This window comes from Echeneis naucrates, chromosome 15 (genome assembly GCF_900963305.1).
Source record: "Echeneis naucrates chromosome 15, fEcheNa1.1, whole genome shotgun sequence".
Classification (NCBI taxonomy): Eukaryota; Metazoa; Chordata; class Actinopteri; order Carangiformes; family Echeneidae; genus Echeneis; species Echeneis naucrates.
Window position 1 is genome coordinate 17360186 of NC_042525.1, and position 22702 is coordinate 17382887.

The 22702-nt window shown below is 39.9% G+C and overlaps 2 protein-coding genes across 2 annotated transcripts; both read left to right on the forward strand.

Moving 5' to 3' along the window:
• The first annotated feature begins 815 nt into the window (after positions 1 to 815).
• On the forward strand, positions 816 to 7919 carry mcm8 (minichromosome maintenance 8 homologous recombination repair factor). Its single transcript, XM_029521148.1, has 22 exons — positions 816 to 953; positions 1346 to 1545; positions 1606 to 1638; positions 1795 to 1860; positions 1983 to 2065; positions 2350 to 2499; positions 2806 to 2903; positions 3006 to 3204; positions 3371 to 3456; positions 3612 to 3757; positions 3999 to 4073; positions 4194 to 4329; positions 4473 to 4503; positions 4670 to 4807; positions 4970 to 5030; positions 5115 to 5195; positions 5578 to 5773; positions 5869 to 6082; positions 6177 to 6386; positions 6521 to 6597; positions 7094 to 7283; positions 7639 to 7919. The coding sequence occupies exons 2-22, from the start codon at positions 1353 to 1355 to the stop codon at positions 7729 to 7731; spliced, it is 2556 nt and encodes an 851-aa protein (XP_029377008.1). The 5' UTR covers positions 816 to 953; positions 1346 to 1352; the 3' UTR covers positions 7732 to 7919.
• A 2212-nt stretch (positions 7920 to 10131) lies between these two features.
• On the forward strand, positions 10132 to 14476 carry crls1 (cardiolipin synthase 1). Its single transcript, XM_029521075.1, has 7 exons — positions 10132 to 10675; positions 11279 to 11416; positions 11893 to 12022; positions 12203 to 12288; positions 12466 to 12534; positions 13229 to 13320; positions 13937 to 14476. Exons 1-7 carry the CDS (start codon positions 10247 to 10249, stop codon positions 14028 to 14030), a joined length of 1038 nt encoding a protein of 345 aa, XP_029376935.1. The 5' UTR covers positions 10132 to 10246; the 3' UTR covers positions 14031 to 14476.
• Positions 14477 to 22702: the final 8226 nt, after the last annotated feature.

A 22702-nucleotide genomic window follows, 5' to 3' on the forward strand; every position in this document is an offset into this window, starting at 1 on the left:
GAGACAAACAGACACAAACAACCACTCACACTCACATTTAAATCTACGGACAATTTAGAGTCACCAATTAACTCAAACATGCCTGGAAGCTGAATCCGTGACCTTTTTGTTGTAGGGCAGCAGCACTAAATACTATGCTGCCATACTGCCCCACATTGAACAAATTAAACAAATTAAATAATAAAACATAAACCCTAAATATGCTTATGTTGGGAAATATTCCTTAAATATACCAAAAATACCTTCAAAGACTGGTGCCGTCTTTATTAATGTACTTTTTTTTTACATGATAATCATCTTTTCCATTATCCTTATGAATTCAATTACATTAGAAATAAAATTATGCTGAGGTTTGTGAGGACGAGATGCAGGAAATCCAGGCTTTAGCATTATATTAAAATAACAAATCAGGATAGTCCTTTAATCTGACTATGTGATTCTATGATTATTTCTCTAACAGCGAATATACATAAATACTTACGCACTTGAATACCTCTGAAATCATTATTCAAGGTGTAAGAATTTATAAACATGCAAATGACTTGGATATATATAGGGTAGAGTTAGATTTGTTTATGCATATTCATTTTACTCATTTTACAAATTCCTCTTCAACTATTGCTTGAAATAATTTCTAAAATGGTTTTCCACAAAGGCCTACAGAAAAGCACAAAATTATAAGAGATTGTATAATTTCTACTCATAGTGTCGGCTCCACTGCTGACAGGAAAAGCGAGGCTGTAGTACCTATGTTGTCCCCCAGGCGGCAATGCAGCACATGGGGGGTGACATCTGCAGCAAATAAAAGCAGAAGAAGAAGCTCCATCGTCAGTGGAGAGAAGTTTGTTGATATCCTGACTGAAACAAACTGTTAATTTTCTCCACGTAAACAAACTTTTTCAGCCTGCTTTCGGGTTTTCAGTCAGCAGACTATTTCACCTAAGGCAAAAAAGGTTTGTGTCACAGCGTTGGTACTTTAAAAGAGTTTTCAGTCGGAATGTTTCCTAAAATCTCGTCTATAACAGTAAAGTTAGCTCACGAAGAAAGCAGTAAACGTTAACGTTAGAGTCACAGAAATGATATAAGACTTGTGACTTTGTGTTTATTGTTCCGTCTAGTGGGGGGCCTGGGTGAGGAAGTGAATGCACATCACCAAACAAGTTATGTCAAGGTTGTGTCATGGTTTTCTAAGAAGCTGTTGGGATGTATGATTAGTCAGATCACTGCTGGTGGCCTCATGTACTCGAATAGTAAAATTTATTGCAGCTGGTCAGTAATTACTTTGTCTAAACTTTGCTGTGACACAATAATGCCTGCTTTGTTGCTTCTCCCTGGTCTGTCTTAGGAAAACAATGAGTGGAGAGGAATCCAGGAGAGGCTCAGGGAGTGGTGGGACTGGAGGATGGAGAGGAAGAGGAGCAGGAAGAAGTGGAGGTGGGGGATGGAGAGGAGGTAGAGGAGGATGGAGAGGAGGTGGAGGAGGATGGAGAGGAGGTGGGGGAGGATGGAGAAGTAAACCATGGAGAGGAGGTTCAGGAGGCGGAGGTGGGGGAAGGGGTTCGGGAGGAAGGGGATGGAGAAGTGCGGAAGGTTCTGGGTCAAGAGGATCAGGCAACCATCCCACCAGCACTCAGAGAGGTGTGTTCCATTTGCTTCCATTTTATTCACCAATTTTAATTGGTTTCAGCTGAAAATAAAAAAATGTGAATTTTATCAGAAGAAATGAACTTATACATGAAACACAGCAACACTACATTACAATTTATACTGCTCGCTGACCACTTTTCTCTCCAGCCCTCTGTCAAAGTACCCTAGATGCATTGTGTCCATACAAGGGGTGGTCACTCTACTTCACAGAAGGTACATATGTAGCTCTGTATCACACAATTGCATGGGTTATATGGAATGGCCATGTGAGTTTATTTTGCATCTGTGGCATTATATGTCTCTCTGTGTATGTCTCAATATCTTGTTATATGCAGGCTTCATAGAAAGCTCGCCTAGTGTGGAGAAAATCAAAGTGTTTGAGAAATATTTCACTTCCAAGATTCACCTATATGACAAGGTCAGTCTTTCTATGTTCCATAAACTTATATTTCTCAACTCTCAATATAGCTTGACTGTCTCTTAGATTTCTGGTACAGAAAAAAGTCCAGACAAGTCAAACATCCAGCAACACTTGAAGTCAACATTAGACTCTTGAGGGCTGAAAGGTCACTGCCTGAACCACATCAGTTAGTTCTTCTGTTTGCTGCGTTACTAGTATTTTGACCTCTTTGCTTGGTCAGTGATGAGAGGGAAGGGAAAAAATGTCCATGTCAATTAAAAGGAGTATTCGCTTGTGCACAGGATGAGATTGAGCGCCATGGCAGCATCCTGGTGGATTATGCAGATTTAACTAGAGACAAGACTGTGCATAAAGCACTTCCTGAACTAACTACGGACTTGAAGGAACAGCCAGAGTTGATGCTCAACTGTTTGGGAGTAGCCATTCATCAGGTATACACAGTTACTGCTTCACATACATTTTCATCTCCAAGTTAGATTCTTTTTAAGATGCATATGTAACATAATTATTTAAGGTTTAGTAAATACCAATAAGATTTAGCAAACATTTGTATTTGATGTCATTAATTAGCACTGAAATTAATCTTTCATTTACTTCTTCATGAACATAAAGAACTGAAACCAAGAAGTGTAGAATGTAAATGTGGTAGTGTTCTGCAGGAGATTAAATGTCTGGCTAATGGTGTGTCTGTGTGCTTTTCTTTTTTTTTTTGTTTGTTTGTTTGTTTGTTTTTTCAGGTATTGACTCTAGATTTAGAGAAACAGGCCGCTGAGTTGCAAGGGGAAGCGCTTCCTGCTGCTATGCCGATCATCAACATCCCTCACATTAGTGCGAGGTGATGTACAAACTTGTGCATGTGCATTTAGTGATTTGCCTGACACCCGCTCTTCTGCTGACCAAGAGTGAAGATGACTTTGTTTGTGTAAATTATTCACAGGCTGTATAACTATGAACCGCTGACACCACTCCGGCTATTGCGTGCTAGTGTGTTTGGCCGGCTGGTTTGTGTTAGGGGAACAGTGGTCAGAGTTAGCAATATAAGACCCTTCTGCACCAGGATGGCGTTTAGATGCCTGGGCTGCTCACACACACAGTCTCTGCCACTGCAGCACGGGAAATATGCAACACCCACTAAGGTATGTAGACATTAATTTTTCCTGCAAAATCCTTCTTTTAGTCAAATGTCTCCACCATATATCATACAAAAGTGATACATTACGCAAAACATATAATATCCTTTTAGTACTAATCACCTTTGAAAGCATCTAATGGTTATGACTGTACGTATGTTTTATTGCTTAGTGTATTCAACCTGACTGTCGCAGTCGTTCCTTCACCCCAAACCGGAGTTCTCCTCTTACACTGACGGTGGACTGGCAGATTATCAAGTAAGGATATCATATGCATCTGTTTGCATTTGAACATACAAAAGTGAAAATACCATATTATAACTATATGGTGACACAACTAAAGTCATCATAGCACTTGTTAGTCCAGGTCTAGAGGGAAGAGGAGGAACCATCTTTTCTATTCACTACTTTAGGGTACAGGAGATGGTGAGTGGAGAACAAAGGGAGACTGGACGAATCCCACGCACCGTGGAGTGTCACCTGACTGCTGACTTATGTGACAGCTCTGTCCCTGGAGACACCGTTACTGTGACAGGAATAGTTAGAGTGACCAACGATGGTAAAAACACACCCAGAACACACACAGAAGAGGTTAAATATACAGTGTACATTCGTAGGGGCCAGAAGTCTGAGACTACCTTGACATTCCTTGACAAGTGGTCACAGACTTTTGGGCTGTACTGTGTATAAATATATGGAAAATTTCGGGTACAATATAAGCATGGTGTGCGCCCTTGCCTTTAAAATCAGTGTCAGAGACAAATTACAATACACATTTCAATCACACTTATTGTTTGCAGGTACCTCACGGGGGAATAAGGATCAGTGTATGTTCCTCCTCTACCTTGAAGCTACGTCAGTCAGTAATGCTAAAGGTAAAGTAGTTTGTGTTGTACTGCTTTTGACTTTGGTCTTCAACTATGAAGAGCAGTTACTTTAAAGCAGATCTTTTAATATTACAGAGCAGTAAGTCGTCGTGTCTTCTTAATGTGTAGGTCAGCAATCAAAGTCAGGTCAAATGTCAAGAGGGTCACTAGAAGATCGATTTGGAGGGGAGGAGTTCAGCCTGAAGGAGCTTTATGCCATCCAAGAGATCCAATCTCAGTCAGAATTGCTGAGACTCATAGTACAGTAAGATTTTTCTACCTACGATGTTACAGATATTTTATTGAAGTTAACACAGAATGAGCCATTTCAGTCTTTTTTAATACTATTTTAACACTGTGCACTAATAATAATACACTAAGACGAAACACTCTCTCTCCCTCTTTCAGTTCTTTGTGTCCTGTCATCTACGGCCATCTTGTGAGTTGTGCAATGCCCACAGCAATTATCAAAATGAAAAACACAACGCCATAATGTTTATTACCAAAGGATACTTATCATTTGCTTTAATACAGTGTACACCCTATAAGCAGGCTATTTCTAATTACTTGATGTTTTCTACCCCTGTTTACTTGTGTGTCTCTAGCTGGTGAAAGCTGCCCTTGCCTTGACATTGTTTGGAGGTAGACAGAAACACACCGACAAGAACAGTGTCCCAGTCAGAGGAGACCCACACATCCTGATGGTGGGAGATCCCGGTCTAGGAAAGAGTCAGATGTTACAGGTAACTCCAACTGTTACTACACTCTTGCCAGTTTGTCATTCTTTAACCAAGGTTTGAAATGCCTGGATACTTTTTGAAGTTATTATATGTTGTTTCAGTATGTGAAATAAACTTAATACTTACATATGTTTGTATCCTCTGTTTGTGTCCCTCTCTGTGTAGGCAGTGTGTAATATCGCTCCAAGAGGAATTTACGTATGTGGCAACAGTACCAGCACTACGGGTATATTATGAGTACTTTTATGTGTACCAACAGATTATTTACAACACAATCAAGTTGGGAATATAATCGTATTTTTTCTTTTAGGACTAACGGTGAGTTTATCCCGAGACTCAGCAACAGGGGATTATGGTCTGGAGGCTGGAGCCCTGGTGCTGGCTGACCAAGGTTGGAAAAGGAGCTCAAACATTGCTGTAAAAGTGTGTTAATGGGTTGTTTTAGGTTATATTGGTTAGGCTGTGTCTGTATTGTGTATATTGATTTATTAGTCTCAACTATATAATTGTTGACCCACTAGTTCAAAGTCATTATTGTGGATTCATTGTTGTGAAATAGTAATTACACAACTCTGCAGAGAGCTTTTAGAAGATTGATACTCTAATTAGGAAACAGATTTGGTATAATTAAGTTTAATAGGTTTTATGGCATGTTGATCTTCACTCCAACAACCATCGTGCTACACAGAACCACCTTCACAGTCAAGTTCCAAGTTCTTAGACTGGACTCACTTCAACTTCCCAAAGCACCGTCTTTATTCTCTTTCTCTTAGGTCTGTGCTGCATTGACGAGTTTGATAAATTGGGAAACCAGCAGCAGGCTCTGTTGGAGGCCATGGAGCAACAGTCTGTGAGCCTGGCTAAGGCAGGAATAGTTTCCTCTCTGCCTGCCAGAACATCCGTTGTAGCTGCTGCAAATCCAGTTGGAGGACATTACAACAGAGGAAAGACTGTCTCTGAAAATCTCAAGTAAGTTCACATGATGTTTTTTTTTTTATTAGCTACTACTAAAAGATATTAATTGGTCTATAAATGGATCTGCATTTGTGTTTCCATGTCCTTAGAATGGGCTCAGCTCTCCTGTCTCGTTTTGATGTTGTCTTCCTCCTCCTGGACATCCCTGATGAGTCACATGACCGCCGCCTGTCAGAGCACGTCATGGCAAACAGAGCAGGAAAGGGCAAAATCAGCAGTGCCATAGTCAACAGGGCTAATAGTGAAATGGACACCTCTATCCTTCTAGAACATACAGACATGCCACTGTCTGAACGTTTACAGGTAATAAGAGACCATACAAGTGTTCTTCACAAAAGGACATTGTTATCTGTCCTTTGTGTTAATGCATTTCATGTGTTTTTTAATGTGTTTCAAGATCCCTGCAGGTGAATCTGTGGACCCCATTCCAGCATGCTTGTTAAGGAAGTACATCAGCTATGCTCGTCATTACGTCCATCCTTCGCTCTCTCCTGAAGCAGCACAAACACTTCAAGACTTCTACCTCTCTCTAAGATCTCAGGCACACTCTGCTGACGCTACACCCATCACCACGCGACAGCTGGAGTCTTTGATTAGACTCACTGAGGTACGTTTGTCTGTCATCCCACCCTTAAGTATGCAGTGATTTCAGACATGCTTTTTCTGCTACGCTTGTAAAAGAACTGTTTTCCGGTTTGTGCCCCAGTACTTAAATGTAGGTGGTTGTGTATTTTTGTGTAGGCTAGAGCCAGGCTGGACCTCAGAGAGACAGCTACCAAGAATGATGCTGAGGATGTGGTGGAGATAATGAAACACAGGTGACACCACAGGCGTTTTGTGATTGTTACAGATTAATCTGCTGATTCTTTTTCTCAATTAATCATTTAAAATATAAATACTCATCCCAGTTTCCTAAAGCTCAAGGTGATGTATCTGCTCATTTCAGAGGGTGAAACAAGGAACTATACATATATTAATATTGTTTTTCTTTGGATTCAGTATTCCTGTAACCAAACAGCTGTTTAACCACCAGTGTGTATTTGTTGCCTTGGATGATATACTGAATACTCTTTGAAGTGGCATTGTGAATGATTTGCACAGTTGTCCATATCTTTCTCTTGCATATGGCACCAAAATTTGTCTATTTGGTTTGTCAAAAGGTGGAAAAAAATTTTTATATTGATATACAGTGTCAAATATACTTTTTAATCAAACTAGTCCATGTAGCAATATACAAAAATACAGTCTTGGACTGCAATGTTGGATTTTAAATGTCTCCCTTTGTCACTTGTTGGGTTGTGATCTGTTTTGCAGCCTGGCTGATACATACTCAGATGGTCTGGGCAATCTGGATTTTGAGCGCTCTCAGCTTGGGTCAGGCATGAGTCACCGCAGTGCTGGGAAACAACTGATCAACACGCTGCACTCTCATGCACAGAGAACCGGTCAGAAGCAGTTTGACCTCCAGATGCTTCGAAGTTTTGCTGACAGACTCAACTTCAAGGTGAAAACGTTGAGATACACTGAAACAGATATGCATTTGATTGTAATTTTCCGTCAGCCTTATTAGTTCAGGTCATAATAGTGATGGTGCTGGATGGAGAGTAAAAACACCACTCTTGCTGTGTAAACACATCATCTGCACTGGGTCTGAGTCAAGGCTTCAGCTGTGGAGAGGCACGTGTGTGTTTACTATGGTTGTGTGTCTGCTGTGTTACTGCTAATGTCAGACCCATCTTCTCTATATCAATATATATATGTATATATATGTGTATGCATCCAGTTTTTTTTCCTGCTTTTTTCTGCTGTTTATAAGGTTATTATTTTTTGAACTAAAGCATCTTTACTGTGCCTTCTAGGTGATGGACTTTGAAGGTCTGGTGAGCTCCTTGAATGAACAGGGTTACTTGCTGAAGAAAGGAGCCAAGCTGTACCAGCTGCAGACAGTTTAATCCCTGACAGCAGTTCCTGTTGTTGATCAGACTCTCCTGGAATACACACCTGCTTGTGTCTGCAGATCTCACTATAAGGTGAGTATCTGGGAATAATGGAAAAGGTATCCTCACCAAAAAAAAAAAAAAAAAAACAACTTCATATGCGAAACCCTTTCGCCAACCAACAGACTTCAATATTTTGGTAAGAGACTGTGACAAGTCTGGACAGTTCATCTCATCCCAGCCTCCTGATTCCAGTACACATACGTCTCTGCTTAAAGAGCCTGCATTTCTTGGCAATCAAACCTCAAGCTGAACAAATATCTGAAAAATTGCACTTGTGGTTTGGGTTTACGTCACAAACATTACTCAAGACCCACCTTCAGTGATATGACATGTCACACACACATTATTTCTATGAAGATATAAAATGTTTTCTGAAATTAAAATCATACCTGATTTTAAACTGGCTTATCCAAACAGTCATGTACAGCTACTTTTGTGTTATTTTAGTGCTACTTGTTGAAAGTTACAACAGCTGTGGATGAATATTTTCAAAATAAAGTCAGTCTATGACAATGTACTTATGCATTGCATATGGGAGAAATAGTGATGTACTTGTTTTTGATGAAATGTAAAACATGATAATACTATTTCACAGTTGAGACTGTGATATCATTGGTTTTTTTTGTTTTTCTATCATTCATCTTCAACTGCTTATCCGTTTCTGGGTCGCGATAGAATTTGTTTTCTACACAAATGATAATTTAAATACAGTTAAAATGTACTTTTCTCACTGTATTTATGTGCATAAAAATTATATATGTATCTTTATATAAATGTTTACAGTATTAAATCATTAAGTGATACAGCTTGTGCTCAGGCTGTAGAATAGTATCTGCTGTGCCCAATGCTTAACTACTAATAGTTGGCATCCATACACTGAGGTTGTTTCTCATTCATTGATTTAAAAACTTTGTCTTTACATCACACAGCATCCAAAACTCCAGCCCAATCCAACATTTAAAGCCAATAATAACTCAATAAGTAGAAAGCACTGCGTGCAATGAAATCACAGTGCTCATATTCACTTCCTATATCATTAACCAGACCTATTGTGATGTTAAGCAGCAGCAAATATCAAATTTCTTGGTTTCTCAGATATTGAATCTTTCTCTAATGTTCTGAAATTTCAGCTACTTCTGGATACTGTATACAGTGTGAAATGGTTTTATAATATTACAAAATGGGATTGGCAGTGACTTCACATGTGCCTCATTCAATCAATCTCTATCACAGGAGGGGCTGGAGCCAAAACCAGCTCACATTGGGCAATGGTGTGGTACGCCCTGGACAGGTTGCCAGTCCATCACAGGCCTAGCACACAGAGACAAACAACCACTCACACTCAGACCTACAGACAATTTAGAGTCACCAATTAACCTACACATATATGTCTTTGGATGGTGGGAGGATACCCGCGCAGGCATAGGGAGAACCAAACCTGCAACCTTGTTGTTCTGGGACAATAGCGCAAACCACTAATCCACCGTTCTGCCCCTTGGAAAGCAATTATCACAAAATATTAAACATATTGATCACCAAAAACTTTATTTTTGTATAATACTGCATATTGTTATTAGTCTGGGGATGTTGCTCAGTGGTAGGGCAGCTTGTTTTGCATGCAGAGACACAGGGCTCACCCCCAGCTACAAGGCAAACCAATGCTAAGATTATGCTGGTCCCAAGCACAGGTAAATGGGGAATGTTGCAATAGGAAGGGCATCCAATGAAAAAAAAAAAAAAAAAGGGCTGACTTGCTGTGTCAACCCCAAATAGCTAAAAAGCTGAAAGAGAAAAAACTAAACAAAAAAGCTGTATATTACTATTACACTAGGACACTTCCTAATTAAAAAGTGATTACGATAATATAAACATGAATTCAACGATAATCAGTAACAGTAATTCATTAAATCTATGTATTTATTTTAATGTGTGAAGACAAATTTCACATTGCAGGTTTTCCTCAAATACTGATATAAAAATGATTTAGGTTTTTCTTTTGTTTATTTGAGAGACAAAGAGCCATAAAATTACACTTTGACTACTTTATTTTTTTAAGTTTTGAGGAATTCCGCGAAGAAATTAAATGTGCCCTTAAACTCAACACAAATAATTCTATTTAAATTCTCGGATGTCTCTTTCCTTCAACACGCCACTAAACTGCGATTGATATATTTTAATTGATAAATAAATCACTGGAGAAAAAAATATATATCAACATCAATGCTGGTGTCAGGATTTTTCCTTTTTCTCTTAAAAAGATTTCTATTTCTAGATTCTCAAATTTCAACATAAAAGCCCTGTTGAGGAAAGTCGTTTTACGACGTCGCGTGCCGTATCAGTTTACGGCAACATGGCAGCCCTCTGGCTTGAGTCGTGAATTCCTCCGTCCCGACCGTCGGCCTCTTGAACACCGCCATGAAGCCGGATACCGACAGCAGCAGAGCAGCGGCTCGATAACGTGTTGAAGATGAAGAAGACGATGATGATGATGATGATAACGCCGATGTGTTTTCAGAGGATCACAAATGTCCGCTGCATGGTGTCGGCGCGTGTGTGCTGGCTCGAGCCAGCGTCATGGCGGCGCAGACTCACACCTGTCACCCAGTGTGCCAGGTGGAAGCGCCCTCAGGCGACTGGCTCGCTGCTCTTCAGACTCAAAGGAACCGACGGCCGGTTTGGGGTCCTCCAGCAGGTGAAACCAGCAGCTTGGCCAAACTCCGTGACTCCGTACCGGAGAGGGCTTGAGGGGTCAGCGGACAGCTTCCGGTCCATTCTGCCCTACAACGCCCGTGGAATCTCTGGCGGAAAGACGAAGGAGACACCGGACAGCCCGGCGACGGACCGGTCTGAGGACGGAGCCGTACCGGGACACGGACTGTTTAAGTTTAAAGAGCTGGTGAGTCCAAAGCTGCCGGAGCAGCAACAGAAAGCAAACAGTGCATCAGACATGAGCTGTTAGACCATCAGCCCTCCACTGACAGCAGGCCAAACCTTCCATCGGACACTAAAATCCAACAAAGTCCTGAAATCTGACAAGATTATCATTACTGCGGTCAGCACGTTAATGCATCTGATGGAGACTTAACTTTACAAATTCCTAACCCTAACCCTAAATCCAATGTCATTTACAAAGTTCCCGAATGTATATTTTTTTTTCACCTGGTTGCCCTCTAATGCCCTATAATTTCATGGAATTAATTTGATCATCTATTTCTCATATTTTGGCCTAGATGATAGCATGTAAATAATTGTTAGATTATGTTCCATGTTGGATTTACACCTGTTAAAGAAATGTTGAGGTAAATCCTGCAAAAAATGGAAAATCCGATGCAAGTTGCTGTAGAGTAAAATAAAAGTCTCCTGCACTAAAGATGTTGGCTGGTGTTGCTGTGGCAGCCTGATTTACCTTTGGTGTTGTCAGTACTGTTATTTATATCTTCCTGGCTTGTTAACTCACTGTTGACATATCAACGCGTGTATCCAATTTGTGTCTGTGCAGTATGAAAACCCCTGGACAATCCCCAACGTGTTGTGTGTTTGTCGAATTTTGCTCGCTCCATTCCTGGGTCACCTGATCATCCAGCAGCACTTTCACCTCAGTCTGGCTTTGTTTGCATTGGCTGGAGCCACTGACCTGGTAGTAGACACACACATCCATTGCTATTGTGGCATAGTCAATGAAACCTGAAGTTACACACCTGTAAACAAATATGGTCACTGTGTTGCAGTTTATGCAGTAAATGTAAGCAAAGTTTCTGATTAATAATTATGGTTTCCTTCCGCTGTTCATCTTCATTGAAAACAGTGTCTGTCATATCTAGCTTTAATTTCTGGTTTGACATGATGAGAGTGAAAAATCAGCTTATTGAACTCACCATACATAAGAGTTAGCATGTTTGATTATGAAGTGCATCACTGACATGGTCAGATCCAGCTGAAAAATGAGCACTGAATTGCTTCACTGGAATTGGGCAGCACGGAACATTGTTACCATGAAACTAAGATAATGAATGATGCCAATCAGAATATCATTACACTATTTACCACTTTTGTTTTATTGTATTGTTGTAAATGTTGTACTCTTATTTTTTATTGTCTTCCTCTCTTGATTAGCTGGATGGTTACATTGCCAGAACGTGGCCCACTCAGAAGTCAGCACTGGGAAGTGCTCTCGATCCACTGGCTGACAAAATTCTTGTTAGCATTTTATATGTCAGTCTCACCTACGCTGACCTCATACCAGGTATTGGATTCTTGTATTTTTGTTTGCCTTTTGTGTGCTATTCATTTAAAGACGCAAACATTAAAAACAATTATCTGCTGCCTCAATTTCTCGTTGTCATGGTTTTCCATTTTATAGCATCTCATTGACATTGTAGTGATGATGACACAAATACGGTTATTAATTGTTTGTCTGTTTTAGCTCCACTGACAGCTCTAGTGATTTTGAGAGACATTGGTTTGATAGCTGCTGTCTTCTGGGTCAGATACAAGACCGTACCACCACCGGTAAGAAACACACAAGTTTCTGTGTTGATTTAATAGAATTTGTGCAGTGAAGCTTCAAGGTATTTTGTGCAAGACTGGTCAAATATAATAAGTGAAGTCAAGGTGGTCTGCATTGCAATTACATTACATTCTAAAAAGGAAATTCATGTACTTCCCAACCTTTCTTTTTTCCTACAGCTGACACTCAGTAAATTTTTTAACCCCTGCTACACCACAGCTCAGCTCAAGCCCACACTTTTCAGCAAGGTGAGAAACATGCACACTCTGAACCACCCACCCTCTCAGCACTGCACTACAGCGGAGATTTGGCAACACTAGAAGCTCACAGAATATCAATGTGTGATTGGTGTACAACGCTCGCAGATGCAGAAGCTGATAAACTGCCACAGCACATCAGAGAATTGATGTTCAGCTATGGGTTTATAGTCAGAGTTGTTGGATGCGCAAATAGAAGACTGATTATTTTTCGTTCAGTGTAAGTTTTCAATGGACGTACATTTCATAATAAAATATTAAACATACAGTCAAATCATTGCCACTACATTGATTATTGCTCGAAATGTGAATATGTGTAAATTACTTTGCTGATTAGGATTTAAGTAAAGATACCAAACAAAGAGATCTGGCAGTATTGGTGGAAATGAACGTCCTTGGTGTAAAGTAAATAGTTTAAGTTAGGAATCTGCAGCTCGATATACCTTTGATACCTAGTCCTCAATACTATGACCACTCAACTATGAATCAACGTAGAAACATGCTCATGTGCAAGTAAAGTTTGCACCAAACATTTTGAAGAATTTATTTATTCTGATCCATTTTAGAATCTGAATTATAAAAACAAGAATAAAGAACCAAATGTTCAGTAATTGGTCTTTAAATGTGCTGTCATGCTGGTTTTATTTGAACTAACATGGTCCATATGTTTTTATGTTTGTGTTAGGTGAACACGGCCATCCAACTCTTTCTGGTCGCAGCCTCTCTGGCTGCTCCAGTCTTCCATTATACAGACAGTGTCCTGCTGCAGTGCATATGGTAAACCACAGTCTATTACGCATACCCACGCTGGTGCTTTCAATTGACCTTAATATCCCTAGCTCCTTTTTTGTCGGTTTTTTATCATAGTGGTTACAACAGAGGGAAAAATGTTATGCAAATGGATTCATCTCAGTCAAGTGTATAAATGCTATTTGTTCCAGCAGAGTGTTCAGTTTAAGTGCATTGACTCATTTCGATCTACAACTCGAGTGAGTTGTTGAAATTAGACCATGACAATATTTTGTAGTTTCATGGTGACCTACATTTGCACACAAGTCTACTTCAGCAGACACTCTTAAGTTCTGCGGTTGGACTATTTTTTATTATTATTTTTTTTTTTTATATTAAAAAAACATATATATATATATATATAGAATTTATATAATTTCAAATGTAATAATTCACTTTTTTGTTGTTTTTGCTGCTTTATTTGTTTTGTTTCTTTTACAGTACAGGCCAAAAGTTTTGACACACTTTCCTATTCATTTGAATGAGAAGGTGTGTCAAAACCTTTGGCCTGTGCTGTATATCTATAAGATCCAACCATTCTGATAGTTTGAATGAAATTTTTGTTTGAAGTGCAGTATATGTCATAAGTTGTCTTCGATTACAGGTATATCACAGCTGTGACAACAGCAGCATCAGGCTACAGCTACTGGCACTATGGCCGCAAGACTGTTGAGGTGTTGAACACCAGATCTCCATGACACCACACCAGGAAATACCCAGAGGCCAGGACAAGAGCAGAGACTAGCCCCAGCAGAGACTCTGATCGGCTAAGGCAAAAGCTGTACAGACAGATGGACGATAGCCAGGAGCATTGAAACCAAGTAGCTGTGACAACCATTTGTGAGTCACCATGGCAATGACACATGGAAACTAACCAAGGTCGCAGGTGGTTCACTGCGAGAGCACTACAGAAATGCCTAACAGCTCTGATGAGTGGCTGTGGACAGCATACACACACACACATGTCAAGTATATGTCAAGTGATTGTGCAAGAGCATCTATTTTTTCTTAGTTTTTCAATCAAGAGGTTGTGATGTCAACCTGATCAGTATCACGAGTGTCAGTTTTGTAAACCAATGAGATATGATTAGAAAAAAAAGGAAAAAAAAAAAAAAAAGCTTTGGTTTGTCTGTTTGTGTATGCACATGCACTTGTGTCTGTGTTGGATGCAAGACTGATTCCTCAGGGAAAACCGATACATTTTTAATCTTATGAGACAACTCTGACACTCTGTTGTGATTTGGCGCTATATAAATAAATCTGATCTGATTTGATTTGACACCTAATCCATCTGAAATCAAGCCGGTTTAATAATAGATAAAAAGTAAAAATAAAAAGTTCAAATTCTATGAAGGATTCCCAGAACAAGTAGGTAGTTAACAGAACACTGTATGGTGCGATGCATCTTTCAAGTTCTTGATAAACCACCTGCTTATTTAACCCAAAGAAAACTTGCACAATGAGGGAAACGAAGCTGTGCAACCTTTTCAACTCCTTTTCATTTCCCAGCAATTTTCTGCACCACTTGGGTGATGCTCTTTACAAGACGGAACGTGTGCTGATGACTGCCGGGCTGGTGCAAGTTGTTTTCATGGCATTGTGTGGAATGTCTTCTCATTATCTCCTCACTGAATAATTCAAAGAGCCATTTTTAAAATGAGATATCTATCACTGGGAACAAATTGATACCTTGGTTCATTAAATGATGGTTTAAAGAGTTCTGATGTTTTTTATGCCAGTGTCGTAACTAAGTCCATGTTGATATTAGATGTGTATAATTTGGATGATCCCCCACAGGCACCTCATGTAGTGCTTTGAAAAAGCTCTTTAATTAGTAGTGACTCTAAAATGAACCCCTTAATCCCTTTTCTCTTCTTTTCTCTGCCACAGAGATGAGTTTGGCTTTACTGGCATACATGTGACTCTGACTCCAAGATACTGAGGTGTCATTGATAGAGATTCAGTCATTATTACAGGTGTTTGCTCCAGAATAAAAACAGAATTTATTTATATATATATATTTGGGAGGGCAGTAAAAACTGATAATGAAACATTAGCTGAATCTGATCAAGTAAATATGAAGATAGTAGTCATTCTTGTAAGATACTTGCAGACACTTATCATGCTGGAGCTCTTGGAAAAGAATATCATGAATAATCTTGTGTGGTCTTATTTCAAAAAGGAATCTACAATTTTCACAGGAAATTACCTCATCACTTGATGTTTGTGTATCCTTGCTGAGAGGTAGAATAGTGAGTGGATGGGTTTCTTCACACCTGGTCCAGAGAAAGGCAAGTCAATGTACACAAGAGAAGCACCAGCAAGTGAAATACAGCTTTGGAGTGATTGGATAAATTGCGATATAGAGAAAAGCACTTCAAAATCACTTTTGAAGGAAAGTAAAATGCTAATATTACATAATATTACTATTGCTTATGGTTCTTCAGATGACTGAAGAACCATAAGCAAGTTATTAGTTGCAATTAATCTCTTCAGTCAGGGTGAGCCTGAAAACTTGCTCCTTCCCAGGGGCCGTTCATCCTGCTCAGAACATTAAAAATCTGTGTAAGGACTCTTCTCAGCCACTAGATGGAAGAACCTGAAAGAAGCTTGAGTGATCCCTTTACACCAGTTATAGTTGTAGTTCTCATCGGCATTGTTGTTTTCAGTCTGAAAGAAGCACAAAGATGGTCTCTGTAGCACAATGACATCAAACAGTCTATCCTAACTTTGTATTAAATCGTGCAAAGTTACACTGATGTATCTCAGATAGATATTACCTGATTGGTATTCATATATTAGCGCTATTATGGTATGTTGTCATAAACACATAAAAAGATATTATATACATTTGATCCCCAAATCTAGGTAAATCTGGATCTATTACATATCTGATGCTGCAGTGTAGCACACAACGTGATAGCCTTTTCAATCACTAAATTAATGTGCAAATAAACATTAAATCAAATGTATTTAAAACTTAGCCTGCAAGAGTAGCAGAAAACCTAAAATCAACACAAACCAAATGTTAATTTGACTGAATAAGTGGTAGTTCTGTTCAAGGACCTCCACCATGTCAGGATTCATGGCTGGATCTTAAAACCTTAGCATTTAAATGCTTTGGATAAGGTCTGGGCTGCTGCAGCTGTAGTGTCATGTCACATAACAAGCCTTAGTAACTTATGAAAATGTGGTCATCTGAGGAAGCATCATAGGTTGAACTATAATCCTCAAGTTTACAGAAACATGATTATTGCTGCTACTTTTAAGGTATTTTCACACATTTCTGTTAAGAATGTGACCCATTTGCTTTCACTGTGAGTGAGTGTTGGGTCTGTGTTTGTGTCTTCTAACAAAACCACTCTTACACTCAACAAAAACACACTCAGGAAAAGAAAAAATAAAGAAATTTAGATCTGAATAGATCGTCCTGGTTTTGAGAGTTTTTAAAGCTGATGCAACAAACCGGTAAAAGAATCTCTCAGAAACACCAATACAGATGATTTAGTGATGGAGGAAAGAGCAGCCAAATGTGCCTTCACACTTCACAGCCAAGCTTTCCAGGACCCACAGACAGGCTGAATCACACTAACAAGGACAAACTTTGGATCTGTATGCCTATGTCAGCACAGCCCTCCAGCTAGCGTTCACTGTTTCAGTCAGTCCTGCATTAAGTGAGAGATCCTGTCTCCGCCAGAGCAAAGGGAAGCTTATATCTGCCCAACAAAATGTCAGGAGAGAATCTTAGCTATTCTTTTTATTTACTGAACAGGATGTAAAATTTGTTTGACATTTTTTTGTCTGACTTAACACACGCGTTGACGTCCTCTGAGTTGCTTTTGATGCCATGTTGGTCAATCCTGATGCTGATGATGGCCTTAAATGAAGCAGGGTCATATGCTCTGTAGGCAAATGATATTTACACAGCATGTTACAGCAATCCATCCAATATTTCATAAAGCACTACGTTGACACATTGCTGCTACTAGCGTGGCAAGCTGGAGAAATTATCTTCGAACCGTCAAGCAGATAGTCTTGGTTTCATTCAATCCCATACTCAGATTTTTGCCTCAACCCCACGAACAGTTGGTGGTGTTCACAGCAGCAGTGCATCTTAACAGACTCTGCCTTATTCCGCATGGTCCACAACACAGGACATGCTGTGGACGGCTTTTCTAAACACCGTCTTCAATGCAAAGTAGCGAGCCAGCCCTTTGAAATGTTTCCCACAGATCACTGGAAATTTACAGATTTTTTTTTTTTTTTTTTTTTTTTTTTTGGTGGGGAGAAGACTGCAATTAAAAGGGGAAAAAAAAGCTTTTGGAAAGGCTCTCATCAGCGCTGGTAGAGAAAAGGATGCTGCTGCCACAACATCCGGTTGAACTTGACATGTCTGTACTTACAACAAGTAAACATGTAGGCATTTTCCAGTTGCTATGCATCTCTGTGGGATGGCTGCCTTCTTAAAATGCGCGTGTGTGTGTGTGTGTGTGTGTGCAGGCAGCTCCGGGGTGTGACTGAACATGTCGTAGGCACAGAGACTCTGAACTGCCAGGGGTTCTGAGCCAAACTTCACTTCAAACTTGACTGGTTATGAAACCCACTGTATCAGAGTGCTTATAGTCCTTTACAGCAGGCCTACACAGCAGTACCAATACAAATCCATATGGGTACTATAGCTATGCACACACACACACATGAACACTTACGTCTTTTCCTGGTCCTGAAATAGCTCTCAGCCTCCCACTCTCCCTTATATAAGCTCCCAGCACGGAAATCTGCTGTTGAAGACTGGGATGTGTGCAAATGTGTGTTAGTGCATGTGCCTGTTTGTGTGTTTGGATATGCGCCCCTCTGTCTGTGTGAGTGCCAGCGTGTGGGCAGTAGGAGTGTCTTCAGTTGTGTGTGTGTGTGTTTCTGTTTGCATGAGTGGAAACATTTGTATGTGTTTGTAACAGTGTGTTCAGCTGGTGATTCAGGGTGCAGCAAATTAAAACACAATAAACCAAAAAAAAAGTCTCAATGCAAAACTCTGGTGTTTATTTAACACTCTGAGTCTTATTTTTGTATTTTGGTTTTTATTTTTTGTAGCCATTGTCTATTTGGAGCCTCTTGAGATCTGGTGACAACATTAGCATGGAGCTTAGCGGGAAGAGCAACACATTCAGTCTGACAATTAGTTTTATAAACAAACTCTGGCTACCAGACTATTATCAATAGAATTTTACCCTAAATCAATGGATGGATAGTGCAGGCTTATATTTATTCTAGTACATGTTAGAATTGAAAATGTCTCTGTGAAACCTTATTTTATTTATTATTTATTTATATTTATTTCGTCTTCCTTTAAGAAAATATCTGACATTATGTCATTCTAACTGCTGTATAAAACAAATTGAAATCAAATGCAAATGAGTATCTAATATCTCTACAGGTATCTATCATAAATTATAATTATATTGAATTTAAAATAGATTGAAAATAGCAGCATGACTACTTTGTATTTAAGTTTATTGCTTTTTGTTTGTTTTTTTTTTTTTACTTCCATACATGGACAGAATTCATAGCCTTCACCTAATTTTCACTCTATAATACTAGTTGCATGATGAGATCTGTATGATGGTGGACCTTTTGTTAATATAAACTAAATCTAAAAAAATCAGCAGTTTGTATGTGACCCCAAGAGAAAACATTAAAATGCATCAGTTCCTCCTGAAACAAATGTTTTCAATTAAAATAGGAAAACATTTGACTATTTGATTAAACTGGGTATTAGTGTTTTCTCTCTTTGCACCACCTGTCTGAATCTTCATGCTTATTATCCAAATAAACCTAAAATTGTAAAGCACATGGCAATTTAAGACCCATGAGCATGCTATTCCGCCTTAAATGATTCATGTAATCCTAAGGAGGACTCTGCTCCCACAACTGCCATAAACAGGCTGATGGCACGGCACGTTTACCCCGTTTACTGAACTCTTTTTATGCAAATTCAGAGGAAGATCCAGAACTGAATCCATGTGAGACCGAAACTCCCACACCTGCTGTGGGACTCCACGGTGCCTCGGACTCATCTCACCAAGCTTCAGCACAGAGCACCTTAACTGCTCTTTTGTGCTGACAGTCGTTGAGCTGTTCCATGCCTCCCCAGCGTTTTCTGAAGCAGAGCACCTGCTGGTTTTATGTGAACAAACCTAGAGTCCTATCTAAGCATTTGTGCTGCGTTTTTGTTTATAAACTTGAGAATCTTTTTTTTTTTTTTTTTTTTTTTTACCGTAATTATCACCTGATGACTCATAACAACCTTTCTGTGCTTTTACATCATTCCATCTCTTGGCTTCATGCCACTTTTTAATCAAACATGCTCAATTTATATTTGTATATTTGACCAATTTGGCTGACTAATGATACAAACTGGCAGTATCAAGGCAACATGACGACACGTGTCTTCACATGCACTGAAGTGTGGGTGTGTAGGCAGCTGCCGGCTGATAAAGTGGGCCTCCACAGAGTGTGTGTGTGTGCTGTTTGTATCTGTGTGCAGCGCAATGAATGAGAAGGTTACAGGGTCACACTGCAGAATGCTCTATGCTCTTGTGTATTAAAAAGTAAATCGATACATCCCTGCAGATGGATGTGTGGTAAGGCGAATTTTTGAGTGGTTGTTAACGAGCATTGTGTGTTTTTGCATCTTATTTCAAAATCATTAATTGCACTGGAATAAGAAGAGGAGCAGCTTTCATCATTAGGCGTTTCTGCTTTTGGAAAAGTAGAATTAGATGAACAAGATAATCATTTAGAGGCAGGATCCTAGTGTTTCCATTGTTTTCCTTCCCCTTTTGTTGTCGTCCTGTCTTGTTTGTCTGTCTGTCTGGAGCTGGGCGGTGCTGGAGTCACTACTCACCTGCACACCTGCCAGTCATCGGCAATGAAACCACTGTCTCTCTTCTCTGGATAAAAGCCTGGCTCAGCTCACCACTCATCCCAATTGTCTGCTTACCCATGCAATACCACACCTTGGCTTCAGATGAGTTTCATGTTTGTGTCAAATTTATGCTTTGTGTTTCTAGCTCAGCTCTCCTTTTGCAATCAAGTCCCCAGTTCCTGTACTCCTGTTGTGACTCCTCTCTGCTGTGTTCAGCCCAGCAAACCGCCTTCCTGCTTCCACTGCTCCACCAGTCTTTGGAACACTCTCCCATTGGACCTGGATCTCCCCAGTCAGCAACCACCCTGTTCTGCTGCTGCCACACTCACCTGGACGGCAAAGCCACTCACAAGACAAGCACTGCATCCCAAACCCTTTTGTTAAATAAACCCACCAGCTTGCCCTTTCACAAGAATTATATCTTCAGATTTCTTCTGTCTGCATTTTGGTGTCCACTATTCAACTCGTTGTGACATTTAGTCATTTGATGGAAATTCACTGTAGTAAGTTATTTTTTTCCAAGAGAGATCCATTATTCCTAACTTTTTATCCTATTTCTATGTATTCTCACAGAAATAGGCTTCAATGACAAAGACTGTCTGTAGAACCCATGGACTTCACTATAAAAACAGAAGGTTCAAATAAAAACTGTGTGAATAATCGAAAGCTGCATCTGTACAAAGAGAAAAAAATGCATCAGCACACATGCAGTTACGTCCCTGTAAGATCAGAAGAGACGCATAAAATGTTTATTTTTGTCTTTTATTACATCTATGTTTTCTGCTTTCACAAACATCAGGACTGGATTTGAAACAGCTGATAATTAGTTAACACAGTAGACGGGGCAGATACTACAGACACGATAGTGCAGGCGATGACTGGATCTGACACGTATCTTAATCCTCGTACCTTATGGTTATGCCATTGGCCCAATGTTCTGTTCAGTAACTGAGATACTGCTCTCTGTTTGTCCTCCTCTGTATTTGTTTTACATTATCCTTCCAATATTCAATTATTCAATCTCCAATGTCTCGCCCACTCTCCTTCCTCTATTATAATCAGCTGTGTTTGTCAACATAACAAATTAATGCCAGCATGTGTATTTTTGAGATATATTCCATGGCCAAAACTATGTGGACGTATACATGTTCAGCTTCATTTTAGCTCTTCATGTTACAGCTTTCAATGATATTATAAATGACAGCAGCCTTTTCCTGTTTCAAGGTTCCCTCATGCATAAAGCCACACTCTGTAAAGTTGATCAAAAAAAAAAAAAAAGTTTCTTTTCACAAAGTGAAACCAGGATAATTTCGAAATATTCCCTTTATAAAATCCAAAGAGGCAATGGTTACTTATGTAAACAGCAGCAGAAATGTAACAAGTAAATGCAGGATGAAGAATGTTCACATGAATAGAATCTGTTTTAACATGTAATGGATCATATGTATACCAATGCAATCAATCAATGAAAATGAAACTTAGTATCAGTACCCTCAAGAAGTTAAACCCTTTCTGAAATGCTCTAAATCCTGAGCTCAATCCCATCCAACGCCCAACACCGACACTCACTGCAGGCCAGACCTCAATGTCTAATGACAGCGGTCAGGACCTGGGCCAAACCCAGCAAACAGGTGATGAACAGCCAGAAACTTGCTCTTTACCTGTAGAGACGATGTTCTCACAGCAGCATATTAATGCACAAACTAGCTTGCAATGCTTGATGTCCACATACTTTTGGCAATGAGGTGTAAAATCAAAAGTGGCCTTATTTGACCGTGATACAGGTTGGTTTTGATTCACTCTTCATTGTGTGGTACTCCTTTTCCCTTTCTCCCACTTGTTCTTCACTCTATCTCTCTATCGCTCTCACTCTCCTTTAATCTCCTTCCCTCCCACTCTCCTCTCTTTCTTTCTTTCTTTTTCTATCTCCCCTTCTCACTCCTGCTCTCCCTCTCTTGTCCCTCCCCCATCTGTGGGAAGCTGCCATTGTGCGCATGTCACCGATGAGTCAATTTGTGGAGGCAGTGCGCGCACATACAAACAGATGTGCTCACTAACGCACTCACACACACATGTATCCTGTCTCCCACGAAGGCATCTGTTTTAGTCAGTCTCTCTGAGAGATGCAGCACCAATAGAGGAGAGAGGGAGAGATGAGCAGAGGGAGGGAGGGATAAAGAAAAGAGAGGAGAGAGGAAGGAGCTGTAGCAGAGGGAAAGAGGAGAGAGAAGGAGAGGGAGTGAGGTTAAAAAAAGAGTGAACAGGGAAGGAGAAAGGAGCAGATCTGAGGAGGAGGATGCTGCTGCAGCTGAGCTTCTCTGCCTGACTTCTGGGGAGTTTGGACTCGGGCATGACAGAGATGCAGCATCCAAGTGTCTGAGCCTGAGAATCTCCAGTTTGTGCGTGCAAAAGTGTGTGTGTGTGTATGTTAATGTGCGTTAAGCC